The sequence below is a fragment of the Tursiops truncatus genome, chromosome 10 (genome assembly GCF_011762595.2).
Source record: "Tursiops truncatus isolate mTurTru1 chromosome 10, mTurTru1.mat.Y, whole genome shotgun sequence".
In the NCBI taxonomy this organism is placed as follows: domain Eukaryota; kingdom Metazoa; phylum Chordata; class Mammalia; order Artiodactyla; family Delphinidae; genus Tursiops; species Tursiops truncatus.
The window spans coordinates 77,690,388-77,703,908 of NC_047043.1; the positions used below are offsets into that span (position 1 = coordinate 77,690,388).

Sequence of the window (13,521 nt, forward strand, 5' to 3'; positions counted from 1 at the left end):
TCTTCCCACAGGTAACCACTGTCCTAGTGATGCTCACCATCTCATCATTCCCACTGCTTTTACTACAAATGTATAAATATCTATCAATAATATACAGCATTTCAGCTTTAAGCAAACAATGCTGTTAGATATTTCAGAATATATGGATACATCCTACAACTTCCTGTTTTCCCCCTCTACACACTATGTTTTTTGAGTTATCCAAGTTGACATATTTAGCTCTATTTCAGGCATAGTTTTTAAAGATAATTTTTCCCCTGATGATGAAAATAAACAATATTCATAGTAGAAAAATTCAGAAGCTACTATTTTTTAATAGAAAAAAAGCTTTAAATGATCCAGTCTTTCCTGAAGCTTTTTTACCCCTTTTACATTGAGAACCTGCTCTGTAAAATAATTGTTTATCCTGTTATTTTAATTTAAAACTATAGCTAGAGCATGTTCCCTTGTAGAGTTACTTTTCAATTTTTGTATAATATTGCAGTAAATGGAGATACTATAGTTTGCTTAACCTTTCCATTCTTGGGCATGTGCATTACTCTGCATGTTTGCTAGCATGAGTAACAGAGAAACGAATATAATCATAGATACATTTTACAGAAAAATTTGGTTACTTCCATGGAATCACTGTACCTGCCAATTTACCATGCTATCTCTGAACCACTCCCAGCAAAATAAACAAACAAATACACAAAAGAATAGAATGGGGCATCCCAGAGAAGCACAGTTCTGCTGATATGCCTCCTGATAACCACTGGATCAAATCACTGGTCCAAATGTCCATGACACATACATCAAAGTATCACACACTTGCCAGCTGAGCTACCACCAGAAACAGTTTCAAGCCCCAGGTGGTCATAGGCCACAGCTTCGACAAGCTAAACCAGGGAAACAGGTCTGTCTCATGAATTCCTGAATCTAGAAGAGCGCCTATAATAAAAGTCATCTGGACGAGGCAGTGGGAAGAAAAGGAGACAAGGAGGGAAAAGGGCTGAGCTCTGTCATTACGAGCTTTGTAACCTCGTCCCCTCTGAGCCGCACTTACCACTTATAAAATGAAAATGGTAATGGCATCTGCCTTTTGGGCTGAGAGTGAAATGAGAAAGTTCAGGGAAAGCCCACATGCAACACCGAGCACTATTACTGTCTATCGCCATCATCACTATTACTATCATCATTAATAGTCAATGGACCACTCAATGAGTGGTTTATGTTAAGAGTGAGAATCCAATGGAAAACTATGAATTCAAAACAAGTCCAGAATACATTTATGAGGGTAGAAACGGCCCCCAGATACTTACCATATACGGGCACACCTGAGAACCTGGTCCAAAAATCAATTCACATTGTTTATTCACGTTGTAAAGGAGGCCTGGCAGTTGGAGAGGCAAAGGATAGGGTCTGGATTCAGGTTCGTTAAGCAGACACTCGCCGTAACCAGTGCTGTGGAAAGCAGAAAAACAAAGATGGTGAGGGCAGTGGATAAGATATGGCTGTCAAAGGCTCCAGATGACAGTGAAGGCCATTCTGTCATTTTAATGGTACAGAAGATGGTTCCTTTTTTTGTATTTGTTTTATTCATTTCATCCAAACTTGAGTCCAGAAGCTGAAGTTCTATTTTCAGTGCATACTTGTTTGTGGAACCACCGGCTGTGCATACAACATAACCAGGAGGAAATATGTAGCTGTTCCAGAATTTACCACCTTTCGGGGCAATTACCTATTTATTTATTTATTTATTTTGCGGTACGCGAGCCTCTCACTGTTGTGGCCTCTCCCATTGCGGAGCACGGGCTCCGGACGCGCAGGCTCAGCGGCCATGGCTCATGGGCCCAGCCGTTCCGTGACATATGGGATCTTCCCGGACTGGGGCATGAACCCGTGTCCCCTGCATAGGCAGGCGGACTCTCAACCACTGCACCACCAGGGAAGCCCACCTATTTATTTTTTGACGTCTTCTCCAATAGAGTAAAGTGTCTTAGGGGTAAAAATAGTGCCTTTTTCACCCAAGCATGGGGCCCTGTCCATAACAACAAGTGTTTAGTAAATATTTGCTGATTTGCTTAGTGTTACAATAAGAAACACTTTAGATCATCTGGTTAAAAAAACCACACATACTCACACTCTCTCTCTCTCTCTCACACACACACACACACAAAACCCCCAGCAGCCTGCCAGTTCTTCCATGTTTCTGCAAACACCTCTTCTGGAAAATTCACACCCGGTGAGTTCTGATTAACAAAACCCCCTCTTTCCTGTGGCTGGGGAAACATACACCCAGTGACCTTGGGACAATCACTTAACCTTTTGTACATCTGGGAGAGAAGAGCAATAAACCTGTTACACAAGGATGTTGTATAATGTAACTGGATCCTTGAGCAGCCTGGGGGGAAGCTTAAAAAAGCAACAAGAAAAGAGAGAAGAAGAAAGAGTCAAGGAGATAGAGAAAGAGAGAGACAGAGAGAGAATGTTCTCAATTCGACAATATGGAGGTCTGTGCAATTTTCATCCACCCATGTAACGTTCTTTGGGGGCGTCTCACTTCCCCACCCCTTTCCGACACCGAATTACTAAGTTAGAAGCACATAAATATTTGTGGCCTTCCTTCATCATGTCACCATATTCACGGTCCCTTCCCCAAGACCTGCAGAGATTTCACAGCTTTACCAACAATGAAGCAACATTTACATATTCTCTTTAAGATCCCAACCTTTTCCTTGAGCTCAGTCTGTAATCTTCTAAATTCTGATGAGGACGTGAACTACACAGATGTCAGAGAGTATTTTTCTTTTCCCTCCTCCCAGGAATGTCAACAAAAATAACAACTCAAAAGGAATGCTTGACTCTACATTTTCTTTCCCACAATTAGTTCACTGCATGGAGGCCAGATACTAGCATGAAGGCTGTGCTCAAAGAAAGTTCGACTCTTACTCTAAAAATTCAGTGATGTATTTTCGGCTACACTTTGACCACATCCAGGGGTTGGTGTAGAAGTTCAGTGTTGGGGCCATGACATGCTGGGGACTCTTAACTGCTTCTTCTTTGCACTTATTGTTGTCATCATGAGGCATGTTGAACCTAAGGCCAAGGAGACAATGATATAAAAAAGTCAATAAACACTAAGGGATAGAGCTGTTATAATCGCATTGAGAACGCATCTTAGAGAAAACATTCAACTGACTACTGCATTATGGATAAGAACCTGAGTCCTGATGAGCAGAACAAAACCTACTAGAGGATTAAAGGCAGGGAGTAGAATAAAACATACTTCTGACCCAACGGAATACAAAGTGCCTTCAATGTAAAAAAAAAAAAAAAAAAGTGAATTGGGCCACTATTTGGTTTAGCTGTACTTCTTGGAATTGCAGAGGCTCTGCATGTGCTGTAGTTGGTGCTAGAATACAGTAGTTGGAATTCCTAATAAGCTGCTGAAGGCCAGTTTATAGAGTCGAGAACTTGGCAGGTTATGATAACACTGTGCACATAAAGAGTCAGTCAACTGTCAAAAGTTGAAGTCAAAAGCTTCCTAATGAGAGGCTCAGGGTGGGTCTTGGCATCTCTTCTTCTTTGGGTCAGGCTGACAGATGCTAAAACCCTGCAAGTATACCGTCATAGAGGCATGCAAAGTTCGTGCACAATAAAACCCATTAAGAAAAACTGCAAGCATGGAAACGAGAGGCACGCCGATCCAGTTGGCTTAACCCAGAGATGGCAAATAGTTTCATGCTTCATGCCAATTACAATTGATCGGTACCAGCTTCCTGAAAATCTGGGCACAAAAGTATTCTTAAACTAATCCAGGTTCTGCCCAAGAAAAGGCTGTGATGGAGTGCCAACATCCTCTTGGGTCTGGGAGGGAACTCGGCAGCGGCATTAACACATATTTGCCATTCTTGGCTTAGAGAGAGGAAGTGGGGAAAAAAATGACAGGAAGCATTTCTCAATCCAGAAACATCAGTTCTATGACCCACATGCCTTTCTCAGTAAGATAATTATCCATTGGGTAACAAGCTCACAGGGGCTGTCCTCTGGATGACTATTCCGAATCACAAAATTGATGTATATGATTAATTTGGCATTTAGGGAGGAATTCCCCTCACTAGTTCACCTTGAGTTACAAAAACAAGGGAGTCAGAAAGAAGTATGTAGACTTGCTTCATATAACAATAAAAGCTGGAATAAAAGTCTGTGAAGTCCATACCAGTAATTTCTCATGTCTGATTTCCTTTTTCTTTTAAAAATTTGGCCCCCTCTATAATTGCCAGATGGGAAATGTAAGACGGGAAAACTCCAACTGTCTTGGTTGAGCTTAATAGTAATAAACGCTTAAGAGGCTATTTTCTTACAGGAATGACTGCCCAGGTTTCCAAATCCCAGCTGCAGAGTCAGTGTAATACCTCCATCAACAAACCTAATACAAGCAAAGTTTTCAAATCTTCCTTGGTTGTTTCTCTCTGGTGCAAAGGAGCTAGTGTTTATTCCCCATGCCACCATGACTTGATAAAATACAGTTTATTTCACCGTGTAAACAGAAAACTTTTGTTTTTCATTCAAATGTTAGGCACGTTTGCTCATAGCAGGGGTGGTATAACAACTATTCATTGAGCACTTACTAAAAAATAATTACCAAGACTTTTTTAGCATTCACAATGCTCCAGCTGGTGTGTTAAATGCATTCGATGCTTTATTTCATTTAATTTTACTTCATTTCATTTAATTTAAAATTATTTTATTTATTAATTTTATTTGACCCAATGAATAGTGTGCTATTACTATCCACATTTTACAGAAAAGGAAACTGAGTTGTAGAGAGGTTTAACTATCAATATTTGATCAAGGTCACATGGTTACTCAGGGAGCTGGGATTGGAGTCTACTTCAGACTGATTCTAAAACCTCCTGTTTGGGAAAACATACAAACTACATTCTCTCCTATGAGGCAAGTTGCGGAAGATTTGTCAGAAACACTGTGTAAGGATTTCTGTATTCAGTAGAGACTCAATTACCTCTCGAATTCTTCCTGATTCTTAGACGCTGGGTGTCTATGAAGCTGGTACGAGAAGCCAGGAGCTATTTGTGAGCATACAATGACGCTCAACAGATACAAGGTCAGTTGCTTTTTCCTCCCAACATCTCTTGGGTTTTATATTATGAGAAAGTCATGACTGTAACGACTTAACATTTAATTTTGAAAAAGTTCATTAGAAAATCTGCTACAGAGTACGGTGGCAAATTTTTTTTAAAAAGGATTTTTACTTTTCTTAAAATATGAACAAAGCTATCTCAAAGAGACAAGGCGCCAAAAGAAAAATAATTCATTAACAGGCTAGCAGTATACTTTCTGTTTAAGCCACAACTCACAGCATTCACCAATTATTTCATTTCTTGCTTCCTGACACTTTTGAGATGAGGGGTATATGTATTGTTTCCATCTTATAGGAAGGGAAACAGCATATATTTTCCTCAAGTCAAGGGGAATGTTAGAACAATTCCATCCAGAACTTGGGTATCTGGCTGCCTGCTGACTCTGCCTTAGAACTGGTGCTCCAACATCATATGCTCCTACGCCAGCATTAGCTACTACGCTTTGGGTAGTTTAATATCTCTAAGTCAAACACAGGGACACAATGGTATCTACCTTGTGGGGATTATAAAGATTAAGGGAAATAACGTAAATGAAAGCTCCTAGAACAATGTCAACAACATGGTTTTTGCAGGGGGAGATGTTTGTTAACTGTGAATTGAGACTTCTCTATAGCTTAAAATATTTTGGTTTTGCTACTCAAAATTCCTACTTTCCTTAAAATGTCAATTTTATAAACTGGCTATCTAAAAGGGGTTTATAAACTCTTTTGGGGAAAGGAATTAACAGGAAATTAATTGTATTTCTGTAACCAGTATATTCTTGTTAGCCATATTTTGGGGGGAAATGTTAATCTGTTAATCACTCAGGGACTTCCCTGGTGGTGCAGAGGTTAAAAATCTGCCTGCCAATGCAGGGGACACAGGCTCGATCCCTGGTCCGGGAAGATCCCAAATGCTGTGGAGCAACTAAGCCTGTGCACCACAACTTCTGAGCCTGCACTCTACAACCCGCGTGCTGCAATTACTGAGCCCGCGTGCTGCAAGTGCTGAAGCCCGCGCACCTAGAGCCCTGCTCCACAGCAAGAGAAGCCACTGCAGTGAGAAGCCCGCGCACCGCAACGAAGAGTAGCCCCCGCTCTCCACAACTAGAGAAAGCCCGCGTGCAGCAACGAAGACCCAAAGCAGCCAAAAAAAAAGAAAAGAAAAGAAAAAAAATCACACAAACTCTTGCCCTTTGAATACATTTCTATCTCTGGAACTTTCCCCATTCCATTCTCTGGGCGCCACCCTATTCCTCACTGTGAAATGTACACCTATTTATATGTCTCACATAATTTACCAGATTTCTTGTAGAACAAACAAATGAAAATCCCCCAAAGACTCTGGTAAAATAAGTTTGGGGAAACTGAGTTAAACGAAATCAACACTTTAATATAGGACTTGTCAGAGCCTTTACTTCATGCCATTTGGCCTTGGCATTCCAAGCATGGCTAGACTAGGAAAAATTTTTTTAAATCACTGGATTACAAAACTCTATTTTTCCCCCATGGACCATTCTCTTGGAATCAGTGTTAGAGCCCTGTACTTTGGGAAATGCTGGTAAAATGAATAGTTTTCCAACCTAGTTCCAAGAAATCCTTGAGTTTCATGAAGATGTTTCAGAAATCAAAGGACAGAGAGGCAGCTGACTAAGCAGGACTCTGATCTGCCACAAGGGCTTAACTGAAAGTCATGCCTCTTTTATTCTCTAAATATTGGGCATCTGACGAGATTTCCTTTGGAGAAAAAAAAAGGGGTGTGCTCTTAAAATATGCTGGAAAATATATGCATTATACGTGGAGTTGGATTAGAGATACCTCTATATATGCATCTTGCTTTATGCCTATTATACTACACTGCACATAAAGTGCCTTAAAAAAAACATTTGGTGCATGAAAAAGCTTGCTCAATAGATGATGTTATCTCTAAATAAAGTTAACATCTGACATGCAGATTGATACACAGCTGTATTATACTAAGGACATCTTTTGAGAAAATTATTTCAAAAGGATATAGTATGAGTAATTTAATCATTCTAGAAAGAAAAGAAGGCAGATCAAAAACCCAAAATAATTTTGAATAAATGTATACTCTTTTGCCCCATGTTCTAACCAGGCTCTGGCTCTAAAGAACAAAAAGGAAAAGCCAATTTTATAACGACCAGACACTTAGTGAACATAATTAGGAAATAGTTTCTTCTCTGTATCTTTGTTCATTTTTTTCCCCTAAAAGAGGGATAGCTCTGTTCCAGAGGCTAATATCTAAAGGACAACCTTAGATATAACTAAAATCAGGAATGATCTGGGTTTGGGAAAATCCTGTGGACCACAGCAATGTTGGAGGATCCTACTAAACAAAGATGCTGTGTCAGGTAAGTTCTCTGCGCTGATATACCCTCTGCTTCAGTGGAAGGGGTAGAAAGGCCCCCTTTTTTTCCACTTTGCAGTAGGAAAGGAGCATATTAGACCTTGCCTAGACAACTTGTACAGTTAAACCAAAGAGATGCATGAGCTATGGCTGAAGAGGGTGCACTGTATTTATTTAGCTTCCCAAAGTCAAAGTAATTTCTGCCAGCTACATTCCAAGCTTTTCAACCCTGCAAACTCAACTATGATTCAAGAAGCGTCTTATACCCTCTAAAGTCAAGTGAATGCTCACTGATGTGAAGGAACATAAGTTTTAGGTCACTACAAATTAAATGAAAATATGGAGAAGAAACGTACACATGGCCCAGTTCATGGGCTATTGTAAAAGCTGTACTCAATCCACTGTCTTCACTGATAGAGCAGCTTCTGTAGGGATCACAAATGGTTCCCAGTTCAGCCAGACCTATTAGAAGGGAAAAAAAAAACCCACAAGGATTTACTTTAAAAAGCATTTGTGGCTTGGAAGAAAAACATGTCATAAACTGTTGTAGCCAGAGAGGATACGCACAGTGGACTCACCTAAGGTATCACATTTGTCATGAGCTCTGCAGATATCCTGTCTGAAAGCAAAGCAGACTTAGGGTCTTGACACCAAAGAGTAAATGTCAATACAAGCAAACACTTTAGAATCTTCCAGGTATTCACAACATCACCACTTTAGGGGGGTGGGGGGGGGAGGGTACTGGTTTTACAAAAAGCAGACTAACAGAGTCAGGGATTTGCAACTCAAAAAAGTTTAGGAATCACTGGTTTACAGATTAAAAGCTACACTGAGAGGTCTCCTTCTGCCACAGGGGTAGCCAAGGGCAAGTGAAAACCTTTCCGTCCAGGATTTTTCCTCATACCTTGAAGCAAGTGATTCTAGTTTCTGAAGAACATTCTGAGAAGGCTCTAAATGCCTTTCATTTAAGTGGATCTAAGAGGAAGTGTTTGTGACCATATCAAAGGTGACCGATGGGAGACACACTAGGCCAGCAGACCTCTTTGCTGCCCTGCACAGCATTTTAAATATTTTTGAGCTAGAAGCTACCATTTAAAAATTGGGAGATTTCACATTTTCCAAAAGAAGTATCCTTATTTCTGGTTTCTGGTTTACAAAAGCTGGCAACACTGGACTTATATCCTGCATGGTAACGAGCTCAGTGGGAATGGCAGCTGCCCGCTCTACACAGGTGTTTACTTTCAGACCTGCCTAACATGTTTATTGCCTACTTGGCGGCGATGGGGGTTATTCTGCCCTCCTCCACCACACACCCTCAGACGGCATGTGGCAACGTCTGGACAACACTTTTGGTTGTGACAGTTAAGAGGGGGGAGAGTTACCGGGCAGTAGTGGGCAGAGACCAAGGACGCTGCTCAGCATCCTGCAGGGCACAGGGCAGTCCCCACAGCATAGAATTATCTGATCCGAAATGTCAATAGTGCTGAGGCTGAAAAACCCCGGGCTAGGGGCTGGCTACCAGGAATATATGACCCCATCCCATCAACGTGACCAGAAACTAAACGACTGGAGGAACAGACATCCATATACCTCGTTACAAGAACTGCTGTATCATGCTGGATTCCACCTGGATGGTTCTTTGAATGCTGCCACTGGCAAAAGTTTTTTAATGTTGTCTGGGCATTAAAAGATATGGAAGGTCCTTCCTAAATACAGAAAAGAATTATGGTTGGTCCGTTGCACCAATACCAATTAGATATGCCATTTCGGATACAGAGAGAAGAAAGAAGAAAAAAACTTTATTACCTGTTCATTATGAATCACAACTAAGTTCACAATTACAATATTAATTAAATTTCCAATACTTGGGTCTTTATAGATAGAGGCTACCTGCAACCGAGATAAATTTTTCAAAGTTAATTGTGAACTCCGTGTAAGCAATAAGCAATTCACTTCTTATGCTGGGCTCCACTTCTTTTTATGGTTCATGCAACATATGCATTTTGGAGCTGTGAATTTTCATTCAGTCAACAAACATTTCTTAAAAGTCTCTTTGTAAAATTCATAGACGGCAGCTTTAGACAGTAATGAATGCAAACAACTTTAAATTTCAAGGTGTTTTCCAAGGAAACTGCATTGCCATGTAACTTAGCAGTTCTTTGTGCCAAAACACTGGATATTAACTTTTGATCAAGCTTTTTCATCCCAGTTGAAGCTGGATTGCCATTTATGGAATCTCACATGGACCACATACTTGCTAATACTGCTGTTGTACCAACCATTTGTGTTCTCCACAACTGGTAACCTGTTTTTTTTTTTGTTGTTGTTTGTTTTCATTATTATTGTTAATTACGAGAGCTAACATCCATTGAATGCTTACTGTGGACTAGATCCTTGCTGAAAACTGCACAGCAACATTCTGGGCTAGGTGTGACTATAATCTTTGCTCAACAAATGAGGAAACTGAGGCTCAGAGAAGTTAAGCAACTTGTCCAAGACTAAACAGCCAGCAGTGAGTAGCAGAGCCAGAATTCTCAGCCAAGGTCCATTTGACACTGAGGCCATGCTTGTCGTCAAAATCCTTAACAGGTCTGAATATATGGGTTAGAAATGGAGTTGAGTCTATGCAAGGCCTGACTAGGTTTTCCTTTCCCTCCTCCAGGACAGGAGAGGGCTGGGGCACATGGGACTGAGCTTGAGGAAGTGGGGTGAGGGAGAGTGGGGAGAGGAGGCAGGTGGGGTAAGGGTTGGGGAACACAGTGGTTCACAGCAGTGCAGGGAAACACAAAGAGAACCACAGGCCACGGAGAAGGAAGGAGAAATTTTAAGTCAGTGATCCCAAACGGCTGCTTTTCATATTCATTGGGGGAATTTAATACAAGCAGATTCCCATTCAAATAAACTAGAATCAATCTATTAATAGGAAGGCTCTGCTGAGGCTTAAAATGAAGGCAGAGCACATGGGCTATTATGGAACAATCTCCAGTGTTTCAAGAAAACAGCAATATGTAACACCGTGTATGAGAATGCGCCATCTCTGAAAAAGAAAAAAGTGTAGCCATACATATGTGCTTAAGAAACATCCAGAGTTGCCTTGTCCAACATGGTAGCCACTTGTCACGTGACCACTGAGCACTTGAAATGGGGCTTGTCCGAATTGAGATGTGTTCTGAGTGTGAAACATATACTGGGTTTTAAAGACATAGTACGGAGAAAAGTTAGTCTCGTTAATAATTCTGTAAATGATAACATTTAGATATAAAACAAAATACATGATTAATTTTACCTGTTTCTTTTATGTCTGTGTGCGGCTAACAGAAAATTTTAAATTACATGTATCTACATTTAAAAAAAATTACGTGTGTGACTTGCATTATATTTCTATTGGGCAGTGCTGGTTAGAAAGACGGGCAAATAAACTTGTCACAGTGGTTGCCTCTGGGAAGGGGCCTGGGAGCCTGGGTGGGGAAAGGCACTTCAGCCTTCTCACTAGTCTTTGGATCTGCTTGATCTGTTTTTCAATCACACAAATTTATTATTTTCTCAATTCAAAATGGGAGTAGAAAAATTCAAAATGGGAGAGATTCCTAAGACTCACCCCAGAGCTACTTAATTAGAATCCTGGGGAGGGAGACAGAGACATTTTCCAAAGCTCCACCAGTGCTTCTGATTCACAACCAGCATCCACAAGTCTTACTGGTGACCCACACCTGGCTGTGCAAATTCACGTGTCAAAGGGCACTGGTTTTGGGAAGTGGACAAGCTGAAGGTCCCATGCAGTCCCTAAGCCACTAGACTGGCTTTACATGACCATGGGCAAGCAACCCAACTCCTTTGAGGCTCAGTTTTCTTATCAACAAAATGAGAATGACAATTTACCTAGCAGAGTTGCCAGGAGGATTAGAGATGATGCCTTTTCAGTAAGGAGCACATTGTCTAACACAGAAAAAACACTCACTATTGATGCCCATTATTGTCATTGTCTAATCTTATGTTCTCTTCAGTCACTTGCCTGAATCATTGAAATGCCAGCCCCGAATGGTTCTCCAAAGCACTGGGTGGAAACCCATTCCCCAATGGCACATTTAGGGACATCATAAATCACCTCCTTTTGAATGTACTTACAATTGACATTAAAGTTAAAATATAGTGTTGAAGGTTTGCTCCGTGGTATAAAACCATTCTGTTGTCTGCCACCACCATCACTTCTACAAACCGTGGATAGGATAAAAAACGTTTTGTTCTCCTGTGGGTCCTCTTTTCCCTTGTGCTGTCCGTCTTGTTACCATAGGCAGAAAGGGCCCTTTTGGTTAGGCTGCTTCTTAATACTGCCACGTCATCAGCCAGGCTACTCCTCTCTCCCCATTTTCTCGTCCTCGTTTTCCTCTTGTCCTTACTGTGACTATTTTTGTGTTCTGTAACAAATCAGATGGCATGCATTACATTTTGAGCCACATCTATTTCATATTAAGAATTTAATTTGACACATCTTAAAATGATGCCTCTGTCGTCAAATTACATACAAAATCAAGTTCTACACGCTGTGGAATCTCCGGGTGAAACTATCTGCGCTCTCATCTAAATGACTAAGGACTTGAAATTAGCTTTTCTGGAAGCTTCCATAAATGCTCACTTAAGGTGTTAGAAAATTAGCCCTGAGTTTAGGGGAAACAATTGCTTATTCTTTTCATTCGGTAACAAAAGCCTGGCTGGGGTTTAAGTGGTTTGTATTCATTGTTCTTTGCCATACATGGAGGAAGGGCCAACAGCACAGCTATAGAGCTCTAGAGAATGGAAATGGAAATGCTTCATGTACGCCACTTTTCATATTCAATGAGATACAGTATAAAGGGGCCTAAGAGGTGGGCAAGCTAATAGACAGTACAAAGGAACTACAGAAAATGAATGACAAGGTATTATTCTCTTACCGTGTTCAATCACTGTAATGCATGAAATGTAAGAACAGAATCACTGCTGTTCAATGCTTCCAAATTTTTAATTAATTTGTTTCAGGGCTCAGTTGAGGAAGTAGATTCCACTCAGGGAGTACGAAGAGGTAGTTGGGACTGTGATATATAATGCCAGATGAGGTCTCCTCATTTCTGATTCTAGCCAAGGTACCTCTTGGATTCTACACAAGCTTGCAGCTCACAGTGTGGTCCGTGGACCAGCAGCACTGGCAACTCCTGGAAGCTTGTTAAGAATATAGACTCACCGGCCCCTAAACCTGATGTACCCTAAACCTGATACATCAGAATTCACGTTTCAACAAAGATCTCTAAGTGATTCACATTCATGTTAAAGTTCTGACGAGCACTAGTGTCCAACTTGGTTTGAAGCTCCTGTTGCTGGTGAAAATATTCCATTTCAGAGCCATCAACCACAGAATAAACAGAATGAGCATAAAAGTGCCTGCTAAAATATGCCTTGAGTAAAAACAGAATTTAATCAGTTATCTTGCCTATCAAATCATAAATGTGTTTCAGAGTTTTAATGACAATACTCTGTAGGCCAAACAGGCAACAGAATTGCACAACTAAGAAATATGCTTTCCTAAGACACAAGAAATAGAATTTATTACACCAGTAATAACAACAAAAAAGTTATAAACTCTGAGTGGTTTCATATTTGAAGGGCTCAAATATTTAACCATTATAACCTATTGCTAAAACCATCAATTTAGGCCACGATGTGTATTTTGGTCAAGTTGAGTGTTTTAGTGGTTGTTATAATAGTGAAATCAGTCCAAATTGTCAAACAAGTTATATGTGGTGCAGCTATAGATAACATGACTAGCCCTAAGCCTGGTACGCAGTAGGATTCAACATAAGACTATTTTTCTTCCAGTCTCTCTTTCAAGAGTATTCATATATGTATACCCATGCCATACAGGTACCTGGGCTGTCATTCCATTTTTAAATCACTAGTGATTACAGAATGGATACTAGACAAGCACCTACTTCATGCCAGATATTGAACTAGGCTCTTTTACATATGTTATCTCATAATTCTTCTCAGGCTGAGAAAATTA

General features: G+C 40.5%; 1 protein-coding gene across 18 annotated transcripts in view; it reads right to left on the bottom strand.

Moving 5' to 3' along the window:
• Positions 1-13,521, bottom strand: part of ADAMTS9 (ADAM metallopeptidase with thrombospondin type 1 motif 9) — a 232,660-nt gene that overhangs the window by 192,479 nt on the left and 26,660 nt on the right. For 16 of the 18 annotated variants that reach the window (XR_012334666.1, XR_012334665.1, XR_012334680.1 and 13 more), the window contains exons 4-10: positions 11,616-11,905; positions 9,297-9,380; positions 9,081-9,196; positions 8,069-8,109; positions 7,847-7,952; positions 2,932-3,078; positions 1,302-1,443 (exon numbers count right to left, since the gene is read on the bottom strand). Coding sequence is in view for 1 of the 18 variants with exons in the window: in XM_073811332.1 (XP_073667433.1) it covers positions 1,302-1,443; positions 2,932-3,078; positions 7,847-7,952; positions 8,069-8,109; positions 9,081-9,196; positions 9,297-9,380; positions 11,616-11,905 (926 nt within the window). In the remaining 17 variants the exon portion in view is untranslated. The remainder of the gene's footprint in view (positions 1-1,301; positions 1,444-2,931; positions 3,079-7,846; positions 7,953-8,068; positions 8,110-9,080; positions 9,197-9,296; positions 9,381-11,615; positions 11,906-13,521) is intronic. The other 2 variants (XR_012334675.1, XR_012334676.1) reach the window with 2 other exon arrangements.